The 26,066-nt window shown below is 41.2% G+C and overlaps 2 protein-coding genes across 4 annotated transcripts in view; both read right to left on the reverse strand.

The window, feature by feature from the left end:
- LOC134351874 (serine/threonine-protein kinase/endoribonuclease IRE1-like) overlaps positions 1-18,429 on the reverse strand; it is a 71,319-nt gene extending 52,890 nt beyond the window's left edge. The window contains exon 1 of the mRNA XM_063058715.1: positions 18,010-18,429. Within this exon, the coding sequence (XP_062914785.1) occupies positions 18,010-18,075 (66 nt within the window). The 5' untranslated portion in view covers positions 18,076-18,429. The remainder of the gene's footprint in view (positions 1-18,009) is intronic.
- A 1,195-nt stretch (positions 18,430-19,624) lies between these two features.
- ubfd1 (ubiquitin family domain containing 1) overlaps positions 19,625-26,066 on the reverse strand; it is a 166,149-nt gene continuing 159,707 nt past the window's right edge. For 2 of the 3 annotated variants that reach the window (XM_063058727.1, XM_063058726.1), the window contains 4 exons: positions 25,451-25,516; positions 24,757-24,862; positions 23,285-23,367; positions 19,627-22,053 (listed from right to left, as the gene is read on the reverse strand). In XM_063058727.1, coding sequence (XP_062914797.1) covers positions 21,943-22,053; positions 23,285-23,367; positions 24,757-24,862; positions 25,451-25,516 — 366 coding nt within the window. In that variant the 3' untranslated portion in view covers positions 19,627-21,942. Of the gene's footprint in view, positions 22,054-23,284; positions 23,368-24,756; positions 24,863-25,450; positions 25,517-26,066 lie in introns of all 3 variants that reach the window. The other variant, XM_063058725.1, reaches the window with a different exon arrangement.

The following is a 26,066-nucleotide window of genomic DNA, read 5'->3' on the forward strand; positions in this document are numbered from 1 at the left end:
TAAATTTAAGAGCTAGATCATTCATGATAAAGTTCTGAAATGTTTCTATAAAAATGTAGTAGAGCTAATGGTGCTCCCTCCCACAAAGTGTAATAAATGCCACCCCAATTAACCATTTAAAATATTAGATTTGTGTTGGTCCTGGATGTTAAAAGAAATGAAGAATTAGGATGCAGCTTAATCTTAATCTCATTAAATAGAGAAATAGATGCAAGGGACTGAAGACATACTCTTGTTGCTATAAACAGTATGGGAAAGTCAAACAGACCTAGAATTTGAATGATGACAAAAATTCATTGCAATAGATCCACCAGGAAACAAAGCATATATATTCAGAGTCCCTCTGCAATTCATAGGACATGTAATGAGACAATCTAACAGGTGTCTTTTTTCAATATTTTCACAGCATAAAAATGATGTAATCAGAGTTTCTACAAAACTTGAGTGTGGCTTCATCTTTACAGTAGAGGAGGCCGTGGATAGACATGCCAGAATGGGAATGGGATGTGAAATTAAAATGTGTGGCCACTGGGAGATCCTGCTTTCTCTGGCAGACAGAGCGTAGGTGTTCAGCAAAACGATCTCCCAGTCTGCGTCGGGTCTCGCCAATATACAGAAGGCCATATCGGGAGCACCAGACGCAGTATATCACCCCAGCCGACTCACAGGTGAAGTGTCGCCTCACCTGGAAAGACTGTCTGGGGCCCTGAATGGTGGTAAGGGAGGAAGTGTAAGGGCATGTGTAGCACTTGTTCTGCTTATAAGGATAAGTGCCAGGAGGGAGATCAGTGGGGAGGGATGGGGGGGGGGGGACGAATGGACAAGGGAGTCGCATAGGGAGAGATCCTTGCGGAAAGCAGAGAGAGAGAGGAGGGAAAGATGTGCTTAGTGGTGGGATCCCGTTGGAGGTGGCAGAAGTTACGGAGAATAATATGTTGGACCCGGAGGCTGGTGGGGTGGTAGGTGAGGACCAGGGGAACCCTATTCCTAGTGGGATGGCGGGAGGATGGAGTGAGAGCAGATATGCGTGAAATGGAGGAGATGCGTTTGAGAGCAGAGTTGATGGAAGGGAGGCCCCTTTCTTTAAAAAAGGAGGACATCTCCCTCATCCTGGAATGAAAAGCCTCATCCTGAGAGCAAATGCAGTGGAGACGGAGGAATTGCGAGAAGGGGATGGCGTTTTTGCAAGAGACAGGGTGAGAAGAGGAATAGTCCAGAAAGCTGTGAGAGTCAGTAGGCTTATAGTAGACATCAGTAGATAAGCTGCCTCCAGAGATAGAGACAGAAAGATCTAGAAAGGGGAGGGAGATGTCGGAAATGGACCAAGTAAACTTGAGGGCAGGGTGAAAGGTGGAGGCAAAGTTAATAAAGTCAACGAGCTCAGCATGCGTGCAGGAAGCAGCGCCAATGCAGTCGTCGATGTAGCGAAGGAAAAGTGGGGGACAGACACCAGAATAGGTACGGAACATACAAACCCCATTTCCAGAAAAGTTGGGATATTTTGCAAAATGCAATAAAAACAAAAATCTGTGATATGTTAATTCACGTGAACCTTTATTTAACTGACAAAAGTACAAAGAAAAGATTTTCGATAGTTTTACTGACCAACTTAATTGTATTTTGTAAACATACACAAATTTAGAATTTGATGGCTGCAACACATCAACAAAAGTTGGGACAGAGGCATGCTTACCATTGTGTTACATCACCTTTCCTTTTAATAACACTTTTTAATTGTTTTGGAACTGAGGATACTAATTGTAGTAGATTTGCAATTGGAAATTTTGTCCATTCTTGCTTGATATAAGACTTCAGCTGCTCAACAGTCCATGGTCTCCGTTGTCTGATTCTCCTCTTCATGATGCGCCATACATTTTCAATAGGAGATAGATCTGGACTGGCAGCAGGCCAGTCAAGCACAAGCTCTCTGTGTCTACAAAGCCACGCTGTTGTAGCCCGTGCAGAATGTGGTCTGGCATTGTCCTGCTGAAATAAGCATGGACGTCCCAGGAAGAGACGTCGCCTTCATGGCAATATATGTCTCTCTAAAATCCTAATATACGCCTCAGAGTCAATGGTACCTTCACATACATGCAACTCACCCATGCTGTGGGCACTGATGCACCCCCATACCATCACAGATGCTGGCTTTTGCACCTTTCGCTGATAACAATCTGGATGGTCGTTTTCATCTTTGGCACGGAGAACTCGACGCCCGTTTTTTCCGAAAACTAGCTGAAATGTGGACTCATCTGACCACAGCACACGGTTCCACAGTCTTTCGGTCCATCTGAGATGAGCTCGGGTCCAGAGAACTCGCCGGCGTTTCTGCATAGAGTTGATGTATGGCTTCCTCCTTGCGTAAAACAGTTTCAAGTTGCATTTCTGGATGCAGCGACGGACTGTGTTGAGTGACAATGGTTTTCCGAAGTACTTCCGAGCCCAGGTGGCTATAATTGTCACAGTAGCATGACGGTTTCTTAGGCAGTGCCGCCTGAGGGCTCGAAAATCACGCGCATTCAACAGTGGTTTCTGACCTTGCCCTTTACGCACTGAGATGTCTCTGAATTCTCTGAATCTTTTCACAATATTATGTACTGTAGATGTTGAAAGACCTAAATTCTCTGCAATCTTGCGTTGAGATATGTTCCTTTTGAACTGACTAACAATTCTGTCACGAATTTTGGCACAAAGGGGTGAGCTCCGACCCATCCTTGCTTGCAAAGACTGAGCCTTTGATGGACGCTTCTTCTATACCCAGTCATGATACCTCACCTGCTACCAATTAGCCTGCTTAATGTGGAGTCTTCCAAACCGGTGTTACTTGAATATTCTATGCACTTTTCAATCTTATTTTAACACTGTCCCAGCTTTTGTTGAGCGTGTTGCAGCCATCAAATTCTAAATTTGTGTATGTTTACAAAATACAATTAAGTTGGTCAGTAAAACTATTGAAAATCTTTTCTTTGTACTTTTGTCAGTTAAATAAAGGTTCACGTGAATTAACATATCACAGATTTTTGTTTTTATTGCATTTTGCAAAATATCCCAACTTTTCTGGAAATGGGGTTTGTAGATTGTTCCACAAAGCCAACAAAAAGGCAGGCATAGCTCGGACCCATGTGGGTGCCCATAGCTACACCTTTAGTTTGGAGGAAGTGGGAGGAGCCAAAGGAGGAATTATTAAGAGTAAGGACTAATTCCGTCAGACGGAGCAGAGTGGTGGTAGAGGGGAACTGATTAGGTCTGGAATCCAAAAAGAAGTGGAGAACTTTGAGACCTTCCTGATGGGGGATGGAAGTATACAGGGACTGGACATCCATGGTGAAAATAAAGCGGTGGGGGCCAGGGAACTTAAAATCATCAAAAAGTTTAAGAGCGTGAGAAGTGTCGCGAACATAGGTAGGAAGGGATTGAACAAGGGGGGATAAAACCGTGTCGAGGTAGAAGTATTGGGGAAGTTAATCGGTCATCTCATGATTAGGTTAGGGCTAGCAACACACACAAAATACTGGAGGAACAGCAGGCCAGGCAGCAGAGAAAAGAGTTAACAGTCGACAATTTGGCCCGAAACATCAACTGTTCACTTTTTTTCCATAGATGCTGCCTGGCCTGCTGAGTTCCTCCAGCAATCTGTGTGTGTTGTTTGGATTTCCAGCATCTGCAGATATTCTCTTGTTAGGTTAGGGTTAATCAGGTTTGTTGCTGATGGCTGGGGTAGTGTAGCTCGAAGAGCCGGAAGGGCCTACTCCAAGCTGAAAATTTTAAAAAACTAATAGTTTGCACCCGCCGAGTTCCTAAGGCTTTTTGTGGATTGCATTTATATAGTGTGTTTAACATAGTCACACCTCCTAAGACACTTCAAGGAATACCACTCAATATAATTTGCAACTACACCACAAAAACAGTATTATACAACATCAGCGTTGTTGAACAGACAGTACACAGTCCTTTGAAAATGGAAAAACAGGTAGACAAGGTGTTGAGGAAGATATATGCTATGCTTGCCTTGGCCAAGGCAGTGGGTTTAAGAGTTAGAACATCTTGTCACAATTGGACAAAATATTGGTTACACTGTACTTGAAGCATTATGTGCAGTTCTGATCACCACATTATAGGAAGGATGTGCCTAAGATAGAGAAGGTTCAGGAAAGATTTACAGGAATGTTGCATGGATTGGAAGCCTTGAGACTGGATAGGCTAAATCTGTTTTCCCTGGAGGGAAGAAGACTGAGAAGTGACATGGTAGAGGCATAAAATATTAAGAAGGGCATAGATAGATAGACAGCCAGTGTCTATTCCCCATATTAGAGGTATCTAAAACCAGAGGGCATACATTTACAGTGAAAGGGAGAAATTTTAAAGGGGACCTGAGAGGCAAATTTTTCACACAGAGTATTGGTATCTATCAGAAGAGATGGCAGAGACAAGAACAGTGACAACATTTAAGAGGTACTTTGACAGGTAATCAAATCAGCAAGGCATAAAGGCATGTCGAATTAATGTAAGAGAGTGGGATTAGGATATAGATAGGCAAGATGGTTGGCATAAATGAGATAGGCTGAAGGGCCTTTCTCTACACTGAACAACTCTATGACCTGAAGCTTGATTAAGGAGGTAGATCCTGATGAGGATCTGAACATAGATAGACACAATTAGGGCAGGAATTGCAGAGTTCAGAGCCTTGCCTCCTGATGGCATTCATTGATTCATTCAACAGTTTTGAACAAATCAGCTAATTTACCAAGAGTTGGAAACAGATAAGATGTCCTTGAGAGACACAGCAAGCACATTTTAATTTCTTTCTTCATTTCATTTGTGTCACAAAAGGGGGTGCTAAATATGAACTAGGATTTATGGGGAATACAAAGACTGGAAAAGATAGGATTCAATACAGGACAGGATGAAAGAGTTCAGTCAATCTTGGCAAAGTGTTTTATCCATACTTATGAAACAATGATTGTTTAAGTATTATTCTTTGTTTTAATATTTAGGAGGATGATGGCGCCTAAGGGGGACTCCTTCGCTTGCATCTTTGAAAACAGCTCTACTTCTATCCTTGATATCTCTTTTTTTTTCCTTTTCAAGGTTCTTTTGAAGACCCTGATCTGGAGTTACACGCTGACTTTGGTTCTTTGTGGAAATGGGATGCGCTCTCAGGGCCTCACAACTGGCTGCTTTTCAATATGCTAAAGATGTGACCTGGATGACTAGCATGACTTCAGAGTGTCACATTTCTGTGGCTCTGGAGGCAGGCAGATTCAAGGCCAGTGCCGCTGCCACCTGATGCGTCTTGGGAGACGGAAGATTGAAAGCAGAGAGCTGGCTGTTGGCTGTGTGCCCAGAGACCTGAGTTCTTTGGGCACAGAGCTCAGAAGAAGCAATGCAAAAGACTTTTAATGCCATAAATAAGTAAGTTGCTTTGTTATGGCTGTGAAACGGGGACATCTCTTTTTCCCTTATGAGGGAGAGAGAGAGCCTGTGGTATGCCGAATATCGGGTGAACAAGTACTCTTTGAGGTATTAACAAGTTGGGTGTCTTTATTGATGCTTTGTTGCATGCTTCAGTGCCCGGTGGGGTGTGCCGATACTTTTTTGCTGGTGGGGGGTGGTTGCTTTGCTACTGCTTATGCATGGGAGGGGGGAACTGGGGGGGGCTTTGGGGTCCTAGTATTTAACTGTCATTCATTCTTTAGGTCACTCCTCAGTTTTCGTGGATGTTTGCGAAGAAGAAGAAATTCAGGATGTACAATTCTGGATATACATTTCTTTGACATTAAATTTACCTATTGATATTGTCAAAGCACAAGGTCCAATCTGAGGGAACAATAACATTTCAGGAGAACCTAGTGTTCTAGGAACACGGAGAACTAGAATATGGAGAGATCTGAGATGGCCCACAGTGCTTGATCCAACAATCCTGCACCAGGCTAAATTGCTATTCCTTGTTTTCCTTCAACTTGCTAATTGTTCACGCTGACACTGGTAAGGCTGCAATTTATAACTAACTGATCTTACACTAAGTGCCTGCTTTGCCAATTCGAAGTCTGGACACAGTTCCCCACAATATTATGGGTTTGAAGACTTGACAGTGATTATTGGTAGGTTATTGGTTATCATAGGTGATCCAGCTATATTTTCATCTCACACATATATCCCTACCCAGTAGTCAGCAGCAGGAATCAAGACTTATTTATTCTCTTCCCTACTTAAGGATGCTCAGGCCATACAATCCATGCTATATGATTCTGGGCTGAACCCTGCGTTCTTTTCACAAGAAAATTAATATCTACATAAATAGCTTTCTTTCATATAATGCAATAGTAATATGTATTTATATGAATTGTATCACTCCAAATAATAAAAAATATTTTTTCATTCTTAAAAGGATGTGGAGGCGATTTTTAATAACAATTCACTAGTAATACAACCACCATTATTGATACAGGCCCCTTTTTTCAGATTTACTTTATAAATAAAATAAAATGGTATTAGTGTAATTGAGTGGCTGATGATTGAAGTGGACACAATAGGCTGAAGGACCTTTGCTGTATGATCCTGTAACTTTATTAGTTATATGTAATTTCTCCAAATGTTATGAAGGAATGTAAACTTTTATATTTCCATGAACATTAGTTCACTCTTCTGCTTGTCTTGTTTTGTAGTAACCAAGGTGCTCCCATATCCTTTGCATATTTTTTTTAGCTCAGTACTCAGTACCCATTGTGTATTTCTGGACTAGAGATATTGTTTTAACAAATAGGCAGCCAATTTGCATACAGAAAACTCTCACAAACTTCAGTTTGATACGTTTGGAGTTCCTTTATACTAATGTTAGTTGAGATCTCTCTTTCTCTGTGATTCTAATTGATAGATCTATGGTTCCTCAGTTCAGAGTGACACTAATGATATCTTTAGAAGATTATGAAGTAAAATGCACAGCCTTCTGACTAACGTTTTGTGGAGACAGCTATTGAGTAACCACAAATTCTAGCTGCATCCAAAAAAAGCAAGTTTAAATTATGTGCTATGTACATAAGAAGATGGGAGATTTTCACATTGAGGCCTGAGGAAAAGGAGGGCATTGTGTGCTAAAGATTGCCTTGCTGGAAACAATATTTCATTGTTTTTAAATGCAACATAAAGTTTCCATTTCTATGCTAATATTTAGCATTTCACTTAACATTGTTAGATTCGAAATTAATAGGATTCAAGATGAACCATTGTCTCTGAATCTCATACTCCGCAACCTCAAAACTGTCAAACTCTTTGGTTTTCAACTTTCTTGTACAACACTAAGGCATTTCTAATTGGCACCTCTAATTACCAGTGATCAGAACGTATTTCTATTTTGCTTACCCATCAAAACGTTACCAATTTCCTGCACTGGGCCTTCATCTTTCAATTTTATCATTAAAAGAAACATATATGATACAATCATGGATTAAAAACTGAAAATGCTGAAAATATTCTGATGAACAGTCAATGATACAAAGCATTTACTCTCTTTCTCTCTCTACAGAAATTGTCAGGTTTTATTTCAGATTTCCAGTATCTGCAGTACTTTCCTTGGTTCCCTAAGACTGTCATAGCCAGGGTGGGTGGGTGGGTGAGAGATAGTGGGGATAAGCGATAAGCTCCCACTACCTATTACATGCTCTCAATGGCATGCATCTCAAATAGCTTCTGACAACCAAGTCTAGCTCCTGGCCTTCAAGTGTGGCTTAGCTACTAACCCCAGCAAAACTGTTTCTACTGACAGGAGAAAAGGCAAAGGTGGGTTACTGGCACCTTAGAACCAGTCACTTCAGGCAGATGTGACTCATTAACTGTAATGGCAGCTCATCTAGAATGAAGAGTCTGATTTCAAACCTCTTGTTGCCTTGTGTCTATACTGATACATGGCCAAGGCTTCAGGGGTAAACCCCAGGGAAAAATCTGGAGCTGGTGTCCCTTAGGCTGTCCTATGTTGAGTTCAACACTGACTGGCAACTCCTGTGATGCCGCCTTATCAGTCTTTGCCATTGCTTTGGATTCATCAGATGCATGGAGAGGGGCAGCCTGCTCTCCCTATCGTACTGCCCTGGCTTGCATATCGAACACTGACAGCTAGGATGCAACATCCATGGCCGACCCCGACCAACGAAGGCCTCAGAGTACTTTACTTCACAGCAGTAATTATGACCGCTTTCTTGAAGTCAGGGGTTATGTCAGAAAACAGGACGAAAAAGCTCAGCTCCCAATATTGAAGTAAAGATCCAGAACTTGAATAGGAGAAAAACCTTAGAAAGGGGTTTTCCAGACGAAAAAAAACACACTCAGATCAAGCTACTGAAAGTCAGACATCCATTTGATGTTATACAGCAACAGCAATAAAAGAAATGTTTTTCACTACTCCAGTCCCAGCATGAGCAACACCATTGAGTATATTCATACTATCGGCAGACTTGGCCTAAAATATTTTGCATTTTTATCAATGGAACAGAGATAAGTGATTTCACAACAGCTCAGATCAAAGTCCCATAGCTCTACAATATCAAATCATGAGTGACAATGTACTGTTAAGCAACTTACAGAAGATATCTCCAATAATATTCCCAACCTTGATATTGGCAGGGCCCAGCAATCAAGTACTAAAGACAAGGCTGTTATGACACTGCTGAAATACAGTAGAATAGCTGTTAAGCTGATCAGATGACAGCACACAGGTGCAGCAAGTAGTACTGCTGGCTATCTAGTCTACCAATAGATCCAGTGCTGTGTAGCTTTCAGATTTTTCTTGTGGGTTTGTCCAAGATGCTCCCCTTTCATCTCCTATTCCATGAGAAGTTGGTTGGTAGAATAATTGGCCACTGCAAATTCCCAATAATCAGAATCAGAATCCTTTATTATCGCCAAGTATGCGGACACATACAAGGAATTTGATGTCTGTTTCCTTGAGCTCTCGCTGTACCGAATCAAAAGGCAAACCAAACAATAGTGCAAATAATCGTGAACTATATACAATGAGGTATACCTGTGTATGTACAGGTGGACTTGGTTCATAATAGACTAAAATTCAAGTGTTCATAAGACTGATGGCATACGGAAAGAAACTGTTCTTGTACCTATTTGTCCTGGCATACAGTGATCTAAAGTGCCTACCCGAAGGAAGGCAGGTGGATGGTAAGAACATCAAGGGGAATTAACAGATGTTTACGAGAGAATAGATTATGAAGAAATATGTTGTGGAATGGCATTGATCTGAAAGTTAGCAAATCTTCAATAAGCTGAATTGCCTCTTTGTTATAAGGAGACGTGAGAAGTTGGAAATATAACAAATATGAAATGAGAGAGTACAAATCCAAACATAACACTCGTAGAATTTAAATTCAAGTAATTAAACAAATCTTGAATTAACAACTAATATCAGTCATGATGACCACAAAATTAGAGGATTGTTGGAAAAAACATTAAAATTTCCAAGGAAATAAATCTGAAATCCAAACCTGATCTGGCACTATGCGTTTTAAATGGTGGTATAGGCAGTGATGTCCACATAGCATCAAAACAAATAAAAGTATTTGAAAAAGTAATTTACAATGCTTTACTCCAAAGATGATGATGAGAGGCACAGATGAAGTGGATAGCCAGAGACTTTTTCCCAAAGGCAGAAATGGCTAAAATGAGGGGGGCATCCTTTTAAGGTGGGGGAAAGTATATAAGGTATGTCAAAGAAAAGTTTTAAAAAAAATATAAACAGTGCCTGTAAAAAGTATTCCCCCCCCCCTTGGAAGTTTACATGTTTTATTGTTTTACAACATTGATAACAGTGATCTAATTTGGCTTTTTTGACATTGATCAACAGAAAAAGACTCTTACATGTCAAAGTGAAAACAGATCCCTACAAAGTGATCTAAATTAATCACAAATATATAACACAAAACAATTGACTGCATAAGTATTTACTCCCATTCAAAATGACACACCAAATCATCACTGGTGCAGTCAATTGGTTTTAGAAGTCACATTAGTTAAATTAAGATCTGTTTTTGGAGACCTGCGTGCAGTCAAGGTGTTTCAATTGATAGTCGTAAAATTATGGCTGTATCTGATGAGTCAGTATCCCGGCAAAAACTACACCTTGAAGATAAAAGAACACTCCAAGCAGCTCTGTGAAAAGATTATTGGAAAGCACAAGTCAGGAGATGGATACAAGAAAATTTCCAAGTCACTGAATATCCCTTGGAGTACAGCCAAGTCAATCATCAAGAAATGGAAAGAATATGGCACAGCTGTAAATCTGCCTTGAGTTTGCCGTCCCCAAAAACTGAGTGACCGTGCAAGAAGGGGACTAGTGATGGAGGCCACCAAGAGACCTATGACAGCTCTGGAGAAGGTAGAAGCTTCAGTGGCTAAGATGGGAGAGGCTGTGCATACAACAAATATTGTCTGGGTGCTTCACCAGTTGCAGCTTTACGGGAGAGTGACAAAGAGAAAGCCACTGTTGAAAAAATTTCACATGAAATCTTGGCTAGAGTTTGCCAGAAAGCACGTGGAGATTCTGAAGTCAGCTGGAAGGCGGCTGTATGGTCTGATGAAACCAAAATTGAGCTTTTTGGCCATCAGACTAAACAGTATGCTTGGTGCAAGCCAAATAACACCGCACATCATCAAAAACACACCATGGAGATAGCTGCATCATGCTGTGGGGACGTTTCACTGCAGCAGGCCCTGGAAGGTTTGTGAAGGTAGAGGATAAAATTAATGCAGGAAAATACAGAGAGATCCTGGAGGAAAACCTGATGCAGTCTGAAAGAGAACTGCCACTTGGGAGAAGATTTGCTTTCCAGCAAGACAATGACCTCAAGCATAAAGTCAAAGCTGCACAGATATGGCTTAAAAACAACAAAGTTAACGTGAGTGGACAAGTCAGAGTCCAGACCTGAATCTAATTAAGAATTTGGGCTGAACTTGAAAAGAGCTGTTCACTCATGATCCCCATGCAATGTAACAGAGCTTGAGCAGCTTTGTAAAGAAGAATGGGGAAAAATTGCAGAATTCAGATGTGCAAAGCTAATAGAGACTATCTACACAGACTCAAGGCTGTAATTGCTGTCAAAGGTGCATCTACTAAATACTGACTTGAAGGGGGTGAATACTTATGCAATCAATCATTTTGTGTTTTATACTTGTAATTATTTTAGATCATTTTGCAGAGATCTGTTTTCACCTTGACACAAAAGAGCCTTTTTCTGTTGATACTGTCAAAAGAAGCCAAATTAAATCCACTGTGATTCAATGTTGTAAGACAATAAAACACGAAAACTTCCAAGGGGGTGGAGGAACGAAAACATTTTATAGACAGCGTACATACACAAAGTGGTGAGTACTCAGAACACCCTGCCAGGAGTGGCGGTAGAGGCAGATATATTAGGAACATTTAAGAAACTCTTAGATAGACACATGGATGATAGAAAAATTGAGGGCTATGTAGGAGGGAAGCGTTAGATTGATCCTAGAGTAGGTTAAAAGGTCAGCACAACATTGTGGGCTAAAGGGCCTGTACTGTGTTCTATGTTGTCTTATCTGCTGAGTATTCCCAACATTATGCATTTATCTACAAATATGAAAAGAAGTAAAAAATTATCAAAAGTTAATCAAAATTCTCTATAGGCATAGATGGGAGAAATTCTATTTTGGAATAAAGAATTGACAAGATTAAAAAGTATTTTGTGTTTATCTTCACAGAGTTCATAGAAAATCTCTTAGAAACAAACAATAGAGAACTATGGGTCAAGAACAAACGAAGAGAAATAAATCACCATTTGTTTAAAAAAAAAGTAACTGAAGAAACTAATGATACTGAAAAGCAATAAATCTTCAGAATCTGATGACATACATCCTGGGATTTTGAATGAGACATCTTTACAGACATTGGATAGACCAGCTGGTAAATTTCAAGGCTGCATAGATTATGGAAAGCTTCCTATTAGGTAACTAGTATAGCTCCACTATTAAAAGAGAGGGAAAATAGGAATTGTCATTCAGTTAGCCTGACATTAGTTGTAGGATAATTGCTGGAATCTGTAGTTGAGGAAGTGATAATAGGGCATTTAGAAAATAATAACAGAATTAAGCTGAATGGACATAGTTTAATGAAATGTAAATAGTTTGACAAATCAGTTAAGAGATTTCTTGAGGTTGTTTCTAGCAGAATAGATAAGAAAAAACAGCTGTTTTGGTGTAATTCCTCTTTCAAAACGTCTTTGATAAAGTACCGCAACAAGCAATTATGAAACAAATTTTGAGTGTATGACATTGGAACTGATATGCAGGATAAAAAAAAGCGTAAAAATGAACAGGACTTTTCAGATTGGGTTCCAAAATGATTGGTATTGGAGTACGAGCAGTTAACAACCTACATTCATGAATGGATGATAGAATTAAGTTTACTGATAGCACCGAGCTAGGTGGCAGTGAATTGAATTGAATTGACTTTATTACTTACATCCTTCATATACATGAGGAGTAAAAAGTCTCCGTTCAAATGTGCAATATGCAACTATAGTAATTTATAATAAATACTTTGTACAACAGGATAGTCAATATAACATAGAAACACAGTTGCATCAACATAAATTAATCAGTCTGATGGCCTGGTGGAAGAAGCTGTCCCAGAGCCTGTTGGTCCTGGCTTTTATGCTGTGGTACCGTTTCCCAGATGGTAGCAATTGGAGCAGTTTGTGGTTGATTGTTGAGTGTATGATGCCAGAAAAGATGCAATCTTTTGGGAGCTTTAGGTAGCTTAAATGAATGGGGAAGGATGAGGGAGTGGATTCTATAACATAGAAAGTATGATACCATTCAACTTAGAAGAAACAATGAAGCAGAGTGCTTTTATTTTTAATGGCAAGAGCTTTAAATGTTGGCATTCAGTGGACCTACATACCCTGGTACATAAATTACTCAGAGTCAAAGAGTCAAACCCACCAAAATCACTCCAAATATCAAGCATCCATTTCTACATTTATCCTACCCTAACCAATTTTATTCTCTTCTACATTCCCATCCATTCCCCCTAGGTTCAACCAATCATCTGTATGCTAAGGGCAATTTTAGTAGACAATGAACCTATCAACCCATAAATTTTTGTGATCTAGGAAGAAATTGGAGTCCCTGGAGAAATTACATGTGGTCTTAGGCAGAACATACTGTGCAAACCCAACACAGACAGTGATGGAAGACAGGATTGAACCTGGGTCCCTGGAGCTGTAATGCAGTACCTCTCTTCTCTGTGCCACCATATCACCCTACTAACAGTTAGTGTGCAGGTACAGCAAGTAATTAGGAACAAACCCGTATACTGGCCTATAGAGGATTTGAATACAAAATCCTAATGTGACTGCACCTGGAATATGGTGTTTAAGTCTGAAGAGAACACACTTGCAATGGAGGGAGTGCAATATAGTAGTTTCCAAGGCTACAAAGTTAATGCAGGAAACTGGCACAGAGGTAAAAGATCATCCATGATTTTATTGAAGGGCAGAGTGGACCAAATAGCCAACTCCTACCTCCATTTCAAATTTCCAGAAACTACATTGCTTCACTGAATGTCAAAGCAGACTCAGTGGTTTGATTGCACATCTCATGCTCCTGTTCCTTATGCTCTAATGCATTGTTCCAGTATTACTCCCTCCTTCACTTTCTCTCTCCTACTTTCATTTATCACCTCCAAACAAGATCAGTTGTGATTAGCAAGCCGTTTCCTGCCTCAGCAGCCACCACCGTATTCACTTATCATTCAGTTTCTCTTGGTCTTCATCCTATCACTATCATAATTCCAACCTTTCCCAGTTCTAATTGTAAATTATTGGCATGAAACATTAAATTTCTTTCTCTACTCACAGGTGCAGGGTGAATGAGCAATTCCTACAGTTTTGGTGTTGTTATTTAGCCATAAGAGAGGTTGGAAAACTGACTGCTTTCTTTGAAGCATCGGAGGCTGAGGGGATACTTGACGGGAGTGAAGGGAAAAATTCTCTGAGACTAACGTGCTATGGAATGTAGTTTCCACTGCTCTGGATAGTTATACAACACAGAAACAGACCCTTTGAACCATTTAGTTTGTGCCAAACTATTATTCTGCATAGTGTCACTGACCTGCACTCGGACCATAAACCTCCACAGCCCTCCCATCCACAGACCTATCCAAATTTCTCTCAAATGTTGAAATCAAACCCACATCCACCACTTCTGCTGGCAGCTCGTTCCACACTCCCACCACCCTCTGTTTGAAGAAGTTCTCACTTCGTGTTCCTCTTAAATATTTCACCTTTCTCCTGTAACCCGTGACCTCTAGTTCTAGTCTCATCCAACCTCAGTGGAAAAAGCAAGCTTACATTTACCTTATCTATACTCATAATTTTGTATTCCAAATCAAATCTCCTCTCTTTCTCCTACACCCTAGGGAATAAACTCCTAATGGCTTAGTCCTCAAGTCCTGGTAATGGCTTTGTAAATTTTCTCTCTACTCTTTCAAACTCTTTCTCAATGTCAGCAAGAGTAAGGATCTGATTATTAACTTCAGGAGAAGGAAACCAGAGGGTCATGAGCCAGTCCTCATCAGAAGATCAAAGCTGGGAACAGGCAGTAACTTTAAATTCCTCGGTGTTATTATTTCAGAGGACCTGCCCTGGGTCCTGCATGCAAGTGCAATTATGAAGAAAGCACAGCAGCACCTCCACTTCCTGAAGAGTTCGCGAAGATTCTGCACGACATCTAAAATTTTGACAAAATTCTATGGATGTGTAGTGGAGAGTATATTGACTGGCTGCATCACAACATGGTATGGAAACACCAATGCCCTTGAATGGAAAAGGTAATAGATACGGCCCAGTCTAACACTGGTAAAGCCCTCCCCACTATTGAGCACATCTACATGAAATGCTGTTGCAGGAAAGCAGCATCCATCATCTGGGTCCCCCCCCCACCACCACCCAGGACATCCTCTTTTCTAGCTGCTGTCATCAGGAAGGTGGTACAGGAGCCTCAGGACTCACACCACCAGGTTCAGGAACAGTTACGACCCCTCAACCATCAGGCTCTTGAACCAAAGGGGTTAACTTCAATTGCTTCATCATTTGAAATGTTCCCATAACCAATGGGACTGACTTTCAACAACTCTTCAGCTCATGTTCTCGATATTTATTGCTTATTTCTTTCTTTTTGTATTTGTAGCTTATCGTCTTCCGCACTCCGGTTGGACACGATTTCACACACGCCTGCTCTTACCCTATCCTCCCGCCACCCTACCAGGGATAAGGTTCCCCTTGTACTCAACTACCACCCCACCAGCCCCCACGTCCAGTGCATAACTCTCCGAAACTTCCACCACCTTCAAACGGGATCCCGTCACCAAGCACATCTTTCTCTCCTCCGCCCCCCACCACCTTCTGCTTTCCGCGAGGATCACTCCCTCCGCGACTCCCTTGTCCGTTCTTCCCTCCCCACTGATCTCCCTCCTGGCACTTATCCTTGCAAGCAGAACAAGTGCTACACCTGCCCCTACACCTCCTCCCTCACTACTGTTGTGTAAATGAAATCACCAGAGAGAGCACTACTGGTAGATGCAAAGCAGTTTCTTTATTCAACAAAAGAAGGTACCGCAGGCATCATACGGAGACGCTTTCGGTGGAAAGGTCTGCTGGCCCAACGTGGGGCTCAATATTTATTTGCTAAACACAAAGGACAATTCCATATTTACAAAGTATAAACAATGCTTTCTTTTGAAGCTACTTGCAAACTTCACACCTTCTGGTTCACATCCATTCCACAGGATCCAGCATCGTCTGTGGACTGGGATTCACAACTTTTAGGAAATGTATTGTTCTAAATTAAATCCACAATACATTATCAAGGCACAGAAGACTGGTAGCCAAAGCCATTTCTTAAATGTAAATGACCCAAACTCAAAAAACACCCTAACAACTACTGAGGCTGGAACTACTTTCCAGCTGAGGCGACACTTCACCTGTGAGCCTGTTGGACTCATTTACTGTGTTTGGTGCTTCCAATGTGGCCTCCTGTACATCAGCGAGACCTGACGTAGATTAGGAGAGCGCTTCCCCGAGCATCGACACTTCATTCGCCAGAACAAGCGGGATCTCCCAGTAATTCCACTTCCCATTCCCATTACGATATGACAATCCATGGCCTCCTCCACTGTCGTGACGCCAGACTCAGGTTGGAGCAACATCTTGTATTCCGTTCTGTGTAGCCTCCAACCTGATAGCATGAACCCCAATTTCTCAAACTTCTGGCAATGCCCTCAAAACCTTCCCTTCTCCATTTCCCATTCCCTTTTCCCTCTCATCTCACCAATCAACTTCCCAGCTCTTTTCTTCATCCCTCCCCTTCCAGGTTTCACCTATTAGCTGATGGTTCTCTCTCCCCTCCCCCACCTTTTAAATATACTCCTCAGCTTTTTTCCCCTTCAGAACCGCCGAGGGAACGTCAACTGTACTTCCCCCCCCCACCCCATAGATGCTGCCTGGCCTGCTGAGTTCGTCCAACATTTTGAGTGTGTCGCTCGGATTTCCAGAATCTGCAGATTTTCTCTTGTTTGTGGTTTATAAAATCCTACAATTTTTCCAATGTGGGGAAACTACACCCTGATTTGAAGTATTACATCCGAACATGAAGTATCAATTTTCAATCAGAAGCTATTTTGGCTCCTTTGATTATTTGTCACTAGGGACAAGGCACTGTCAAAGTTTAATTATTTCAAGTCTCTTTAAAAGTGTCAAATCAAAAATAACTGCGGGCGAGGGAGAAGGTATTTGAAAAGATCCTGTTATACTTTTGGTCCGAAATCTGGACCGTGATATCGCTTTGCAGAATTAGCATGTTTAATAGGACAGAAACAAAAGCAACACAGGAAAATTAACCAAACGATGTTTTCCATTACCATCCCGTACTTAAGCAGATTAAAAGCGCAAAATTGTGAAAACTCACAGCAAAGTCCAGACGTCAAATTAAAACAGCTGCTTTCATTTCAAATGTTTAGTTTTTGCTAACAGAAAATCAGCAAAGGTTCACTTGGTAGCATTCTGCCTGAAACAGAAATGGTAGCTTCAACTCCCACATCAGAGACCAAGTACAGAGATTTGCATGAAACTTCGGTCCGGAAGCTATCGCAAAATTTGGGTACAATGTCCCTTGCAGCTGGGACATTAAAGTGGGGAAAGGTCTGCCTTCTCCATTATCCTGCATTATTGCAAAGAGCGAATGGAAACTGTCGGGCGTTCTGAATTCGTCAGTATATTATACACCTGGGAACTTGCTGACGAGAAGTGACTCCCCCGATTCCTGAAACAGTAACTAATTTGCAAAATACGGTTGTAAAGTACTACTAAATAACTCGAGTTGAGAGGCGGTGTATCAACGCAAATGATTTTACAGAAGTCTTTACAAACAAAAGTTCTCTCCTGAAAACCAGTCATTCGACGACAAGTCAAATCTTCGTCGGCTTCATGGGGTGTAGCCGAAATCCACAGGATAAACTGAATACCAAATCGTAATGATTTACGTGTATGGTTAGAACCAGACGCACCTCATTGGACCAAAACCCTTTTAATATCCACAGATTTCAAAGACATAGAAATCCTTTACACTAATTCCCCTGCAGTTGACGCGCTTTAGCAATAGTTCCCATACTTTGGGAGAGTTTTCAGTCTCGTCACTAACAACGCTAAAAAGTTTCTGCTACTTTTCGCAGTACGCGGAGGAGCAGTTATTATGCTACGTGCCTATGAACTCAGGTGCAGAATAGATGAACCGTCAGCAACTCCCAAACACAGGAGCGGAATCACAGCAGTGAAGCGGATTCCAGTTGGAGGTTGCGATCCTCGTCCTCGTCCTCCGGGGGTCCCTCATGACGGTGCCCACCGACGCCCCTCCCCTGCGCACCATTAACCCATTACTCCATACGGCGAGGGGAAGCGCACCGCCACCCGCCCGATGACTCACCCGTCTCACACCATGCAGCAGCAGGGCGACGAAGATGAGGGCTGCGGGCCACCGGGGCCCCGCCATGGCTCTCGCTTCGTTAAAGGCGAAGCGCCGCCTGCCACCCCCGGGCCCGCTCCATGCCTCGCACCCCAACCGTCACCGGATAGCCATAGCGCGCGCCCGCTGGCGGTCCGGAGCAGCCGCGCCTCACCCGCGATTGGCCAAGCAGAGACGGAACTCGAGCCCCGGTCACGATTGGAGGAACTAAATGAGTAACATAAAAGCCCACCAATGGAACGGAGGGAAGCTGAGAGGTGATTGGCCTGCGGCCAGACGGGCGGAGCATCTGTGTCAGTTGCGGATGGAGGCGGGGTCGGCGAACCGAAAGTGACAACTCTTGACACGTGGAGCTGTTTTGTTTGTAAATGCTGTCGAGACGGGTTCTTGTGACTTCCCGTTCCGGGAGCATGTCGAGGCCAGTTAAACACAAGCAGTAGTAAGGTGTTACTGGAAGCTGTGAGATCCGCCTTTTGGATTTCACTCCTTCACCAACCCTTTTTCCCCATACACAAATCACTGTATCGGTATCTCACGCAGATGTCAACACGAAGTAAAATCTTCAACTTCGTTGCAGTCTTACCGTCTCAAACCCTTCCCTACTCCACGCTTTTTCCCAATTTTACAGGACTTTTAAGTGCTCCTGGCACCTGGTCTTACTGTGCCACTTCCATACCAATGCTTCCACCACGTCTATCCTCGAAAGCTGGGAACAGACAGAACCATCGACTATCTATTCCATTTCCCCCATCTCGTCCCTTTCTCTCCCCCGAGAAAAGCACACATTTTTTGTCAGCAGATTCCAAACTTGAGAACGAATTCCAAACAGGAAACGCGAGGCTCCAAACACTTTCCACCTGAAGCAGCTATTTAATGATACTACCGCCCTGAACATCTCTTCAGCTTGCAAAATGTGATTTGTCACTTTAATTCTCCATTCTTCTCAATCTGGAACAAAGATTCAGCTTCCTTAAGTGTTCTATTTTACCTCAATGCCAGTGTAAAACAAAATCCTCTTCAAATTCAGTTCAACCAACACACATAAAAGTTGCTGGCGAACGCAGCAGGCCAGGCAGCATCTCGGAAGAGGTGCAGTCCACATTTCAGGCCGAGACCCTTCATCAGGACAAATTCAGTTCCATGGTTTTAGCTAGTGCACATTTCCACCATGTTCTTTTAACTCACTTTGTAACTTTCAGCATCTGCTCATGCCTTTGTTTTTCCCCTCTAAATCTCCAACTATTGACTGATCAGTTTCTATCTGCACACATGTTGTCACACTAGAAGAAGATACTGAAAATCCACTAAGGAACCAGAGGAAGCCATTTGGCTAATCAAGCATTGTTCACTGTAAATCTAGTATCTGAAACATTTATGCTCTTACTTTTTTTTGTTTTTTTTAGATCAATTTGAATTCCTCAAACTTATGCATAGGGAAATTATGTATAGGTTACCATCTACAGGCCTCATTTAGCTCTTTAAAACAGATAATCTCACTGACCTGTATGTGAATTAAATTTTACAACCTTTATTCCATGTATCCCAATAAAATGCATTTTCAGTCAGATGACATTAGTGAGGGATTGAGGATTGCAGTAATTCTCAACTGTGTAGTGCCATTTCATACAGACCCGCAACAGAAGACAAGGATACTGTAAAGTAACAAACTTTAATTGGCAATAAAGACTAGTTTTCAGAATTAAACATTGGGATAATTAATGGTCAGCACTAAAATTCGAAGCAGTGCAACTCTAAACCAAGTCAACTTCCTTAATTTCCAAAGATCGGTGTGCTTGAATCATGCATTCTGCAAGTTATTTGCTGTTAAAACTGCATGACCCTTTACACTCTCAACTGGAATCACTCTGCCATGAAAAACTTAACAGGGCAAAGGATTGCTTTTTTAAAAAATGGCATATTACATTGAAATATTGCACCTTTCATAGTTATCAGGTCTAAGATCCATAAACCTAGCAGAAACCCATAAACACTCAACTTTTAATTTATCTATTTATACTCATCCAAGAAAGGATATCAGTGATTAGAAACTGCACACTATTCCATTTATTGCCATTAGTGCAAGTATTCAATACAAGTACACAGTTAGCTCTTTCCACACTATCCAAAATACCTCCAAGTCATGGACATCAAGTTAAAATACAAAGCAAGGTTCCTCTGCAGCATCCCAAAGACTCCCAGGTTCAATGGGCTAGACAAAGAGCAAAGCTTTCTCTGCACTCTTCAAATATTTAGTGTCAGTCAGAAAATTCTGAAATTATTAATTGATGGCTTGATCTGCTGATTAGTTTACAGTACGAGAACCCTTCCCCCACCACTTTAAATGACTCAGAACCAAACTATATGGCACACATTGCAAACCTATACAACTCCATAGAGGCATGCAGAAAAATGGCCATTTAGTGTTCAGAAGTTGCTTGATGCTTTAGTCATTTCCAATTTTCTCAAAAGCATGCTTACTGTGAAAGGTGAAGGCAGCCATGGCAAAAGTGGGGAGAACAGAAGAGATGGTTTAGTTCTAACATTTTAAAACATGCGTTGCTCTTTATTGACAGTTGAACCAGTTTTGCCTTCCCCAGCCATGTGTACACTACCAAACCTAGATATACAGCACAGCCAACAGATGAATGCCAGTAACACGAGTGAATAATCCCCCGTGCAGAAGCATTAGTAACTCAAACACTCCTCCCAGCTTCCTGCCCTCAGATGCCAGGTAAAGCTGACATCTACCTGGAACAAATAGGTAGAAGCAAAGTGCAACTCACATCTAGAAAATGCTTTGCAGCTCATCCACTGCCCTCCTGTTATCTACCATTTTTCCCCTTGAAACCTCCAAGCCTCAAGAAACAAAATTGAAGTGGAAATGGTCATGCAGCTTTAAACAGGTACTGCCCTATGGAATCAGGGAATAACACTGATTTATTCATCCAAATATGGTTTTGCTTTCTTTCAAATACAAGTCAGAGGAAGTACAGTGGGTTCTGCATAATTGCATAGTGAAATCTCTGGGTTTCATGCCTGCAATTAAATAGCAAAGCTAGTTTGAAAGCAATGAGAAGGCACAGACAAATAGAATTTGTTATGCACCATTTACTCTATGCTCTGCCTTTATCTGGTTGTGAAAATAATTAGTGACTGAGGCAACACATAATTAAGGGTACATATGTTTAAACATTAGAATAGTTAAGTTTAAATGAATTTGGTGGCACATTTGATGTGCCATAATTTACACATTTGCAGACCAAAACTGGAAATTGGAATTAGGCCAGATACCTTTCCTGTTGGCATGGAGATAGACTGAATAGCCCATGAGGGCAGATATTTAAACACAAGGCAACCAATTGTGAAACCTCCTGAGAACAGACATGTGATTAAAGATTGCTTAAAGAAATAAATATTCCACAATTTGGTTTTATATCAAGTACAATGGATCCACATAAAGATAGAGCCAAGCAGCACATCAAGTAGAGCCCCACTGTACTGTTTTACAGATACTGCTCCATGGATGCTTAAAAAGCCCAAATTGGGATGTTATCCATGTTATAATAGATATAATAAAATGCTTCTAGCACATCACCTGTAGATAATTGTGGCTCTCAAAGAACTTGGATAATTTGATGTTTTGCTTCTTTGAATTTTTTTTTTTAAAATTTGATGTTCACAGGTAAAGTCACATTGGATTAACCACCTCCAGCTTCTGGTGAGGATCTTCAACTTTTTTTTTGTATCTATTATTGTTGGCATCTTCCAAGGATTTGAGAAGGGGGATGGGGTGGAAGGGAGGAAAAATTATAATCCAGTAATTAAGCAAGTTCCAATAAATTCTGTAGTCCTTTGGTTTCAGTCTATCCTTCACTGCCAGAGGTGGAGGCACATTCAAAAATACTGCCACTTCCCAAGGACTGTATCTTTGATTGCATCAACATACTGTGTAGGCACCCAGTAAACCCAATAGTAAGAAGCTTCAGTGGGACCCAGTTGAAAAGCCTGGAAAAATGAATAACAATGATTACAAACTAAAAATTCCATTGATGGACAGAAGAGGCTTATATTTGTACAGCATCCAGACCACTACATATGCATTGCAGTACCTTGTAATCCAACTATTGTGCATGAAGCCATAGGCAAGATCTTAAAGTACAACGAACAACCAGTTTGTTCTTCTTGGTGGTGTTGAAGACATTGAATAACAGTAATCTTTGTGCATCAAAATAATAAGTACTTCTGTTAAACCTCCCTAAATTCATCCTATTTACTCAAGCCAAAAAATTAATGCTATCATGGTATCCTCCCCACAAAAGTCTACAACCTTCAGACAGGTATACCAACACCAAATCATGAACCAGAAAAAACAAAGTTTCCAAGGGCAACTTTTCTCCTCAATTCTCCCCTTTGTCTTTAACTTAGAGCTCCATTTAACTTCACTGTACCTTTGTTGCTCTGGAGAATGAAACTGCAACTTTCTCCAATGTCTCCACTCTTTCATAAGAGCTACGTTCAAAAGGTAGCAAGAGGCAGGCATGTTTTAGTTGAATTGTGCCACTTTTCGTGAGCTTTTAAACTTGTAGGCACTATTGGCCATGTCTGCTGAGCGGTCAGAGACACTGCAATTAGACACACACACACACACAAAAAATAGCTCCTCATTCATAAGCTGAGGGAGTCTGCAAGTCAGACCATGGGGTGGCTGGGTAGCATTGTTGTTAGCACAAAGCTTTACAGTACCAGCAACCCAAAGTTCAATTCCTGCCATTGCCTGTAAGGAGTTTGTATGTTCTTCCTGTGACCATGTAGGTTTCCTCCCACAGTTCAACAAAGTAGAGGCTGGTAGGTTAATTGGACATTGTAAATTGTTGCACGATTAGGCTACGATTAAATCAGAGGATTGCTGGGTGGCGCAGCTCAAAGGACCAAAAGGGCCTATACCATGCTGAATCGCAATAAAGGCTGACATCTCAGTGGCCATAACAGGAAAACAACTATAAATCTCCACACAAACACCCCTCTGCCACCTTCCCTCCCCCCCCCCCCCCCAAACACACATTTTGCTAAAGTCGTCATTGTTTCTGACAATCCTGCCAGCTTTCCCCGGACCCTCTAACCCGGAACTTCTGCCATGTTCCTTTTGGCAGTTCACTCCTGCCTTGTCAACACTGAAGTTCCAATAGTGACACCTTGCTGCCATGCATCCACCACCTTCCTTTCAGTCAATACTCACCATCATGTGATAATCTTCATGTCCTTCAATAGGTTCAGTGATCACATTTTTGATAGAACCCATAGGGATTTTCTCTGTCCTTTCTGTTAAGAAACAATTTAAAACAAATTAAAACAAAACAGCCACATTAGAACCTTAAAGGAACTTACTGCTGTGCAACTTGATGTCTTTCCATCAAGACATGAACAAGTTCATACACCAATTTCTTGTACCACTCCTACAAACCTTTGACTTGAACTTAAACCTTGAGAGTAACAACTGTAGATTCAATGATCAGCAACTTGCCTTGACCATTCTAGTCTTTGATAGGCAAAACTGAATTCAATTTCAGTTGACTGCGCTATTCCTACCATCAACACAGAGTGAAAGACTTGGCCTAACCTTAAACAAAAAGAAAACTAAAGCACAGTAATGGTAATATCAAAGAAACCTGATATCCCAGAACTGTAGGATCGTATTGGGAAATGAAATCCTGAAACAAGTTCACAACTTCAAGTACCTTGGATCATGGGTAATATCTGATGGCAAATGCAAAACAGACATAGACACAAGAATAGCATTGGCAAGACCACCATTTACAGAAATGAGAAACATCCTAACGAACAAGAAAATAGCAACTGACATCCGCCTTAGAACTCTCAGCTGCTACATTCTTCCTATGTTGATGTATGGCTGCAAGTCATGGACCATCACAAATGCAATGGAAAAAAGAATCAAAGCAGCAGAGATGTGGTTCCTCAGAAGAATGCTATGCATATCATATACAGACGGGATAACCAAAGAAGTTCTACAGAGAATGAAAACAAATCATACATTACTAAAAAAAAAAGCAATCAAAATTCTTTAGACACCATGCGAAAAGACATTAGAACATTTAGTTACAACTGGAAAGCTGGAAGGAAAAAAGGCAGACAGAAAGAACATGATAGAGGGAACAACATCATGGTTAGAAACAGGGGAGGCAGTAACTACAATTTGGAGGGTCAGGGACTGTGATGAATGGAGAGACATGATCACCCATGCCAAACGGCAAGGCACCTGAATGATGATGATGATGATGCGCTATTCCAAATGATCAAGTTGTTTCTTAGGGTATCACACAACTTTTGTTTTGAATCATCCTGATATTCAACCTCCTGAATCTTTCAGTCAAACCCATTACCTCCTAGTGTGACTCTTGGGCAGACACTGCAGATATTAAGCTATAGAAGAATGCTATTCAGTGTTCCAGGCAACCAGTTCTTTTCAAAAGAGGAAATTCATCCCGAGAGCCTATTTAAAACCAAAAGGTCTTGGAAGTAGGAAGAGAATGAAACTCAGGTAGCTTATGCTTTAATTAGTGTTTATACAAAAAGCTGGCCATTTTTGCCTAAATGAAGCAAAATGGTCATCTTTTTATTCTGCACAGATTGATTAAACTTCATATAACCAATGATGCATAAAAGAATAGAAGTACTATCTTCAAAACTTACCCTTGGTTCCAATCCAGAGCTGGTCCTGCTCTAGTTTGAAAGTTAATCTTACTTTCCCACTTGACTTGTTGTACATGCCGGACAATGGTACACTTGGCAAACGCTCCTGCAAAGTACAGGGATCAATAGTTTCCAACACGCTAGGCAGCAAGCAGGAAATCAAGAACTAACCATCTGCCATCACCTTTTGATTTAATGTACAAGCTAAATAATATCTGTTGAAAAGACAGAACCAACAGGCCAAGACACAAAAGACTGCAAATGATGCATTGTGAAGCATCACAAGCATGCTGGAGGAACATGGGCTGCATCAATGGAGGGTGACGGACAGCTGAAGCTTCCAGTTCCCTGCAGAGATGCTGCCTGACTTGCTGAGTGCCCAATTTTTTAAAGGGAGAAGAAAGTAAGGCTCTATCCTTGGTGCCCAAGACTTTAGTTAGCAATGTGTTGTGACTGGATGTCAGCAATAGCACCAAATACAACATCAGGTTCCAATCTTCCTCAAGGTCCCAAGTCCGCAATTTTTTTTGTAAACAAGTCCCTAGGCACTACAATGAAGGTGTTAGCCTGGATTTCAAACTTTGGAGCAGACTGTTCATCAGCATTTCAACTCCACTGACCCCATCTCCCATCCTCCACAAAGAAATGCTACAAGATGTCACAAAAACAGCAAATATCAAAAGTATCTACTTACTTTAACACCCCTAATGGATGGCATAACATCTTCTGGTTTTCCTTTGTCCAATACTTTTCTGTGTTGCTATACACACACACAAAAAAAAACAAACTCATAAAACCAGAGCCAAAAGTAATATTGAAGTTCATGTTGGGCGATAGAGGAAGGGAAGGCAAGATTGAACTTGAGTGGGTTATAAAGTTGCAAAACATCGTGGGCCAAAGGTCCTTACTGTGTTGTGTGTTTTATGTTAATTTTCTCCCAGTAAGAGAATGCTTAATTTTATTGCACTCTTGGCTGCATTTAATAGAATCTTATCTTGTTTAATTAGTGCTACTGCAGTTTACATCTAGATGTTTTGACCAAAGCTCAGTAAATCACACTATAATCTTTCCAATAGTCTCACTACCAAAACCATTCAAATAATCACAAATCCCACAATACTACCATCTCCCTAGCTTGTCTGACTGCTGGATCCAGCAATGTAAACTTGATCAAACAGAAATGCCATTTGCCTTTTTTCCTCTGTTCATACCCAAAGAACAGAGTCTGCCATTCATTGGGTTCATTTTAGCTTAACTCCTTAAAACTCAAAAGACTTACAAATACTCACCAAAGTTCTTTCTAGTAGTGT

Source organism: Mobula hypostoma, chromosome 9 (assembly GCF_963921235.1).
Source record: "Mobula hypostoma chromosome 9, sMobHyp1.1, whole genome shotgun sequence".
Taxonomy (NCBI): domain Eukaryota; kingdom Metazoa; phylum Chordata; class Chondrichthyes; order Myliobatiformes; family Myliobatidae; genus Mobula; species Mobula hypostoma.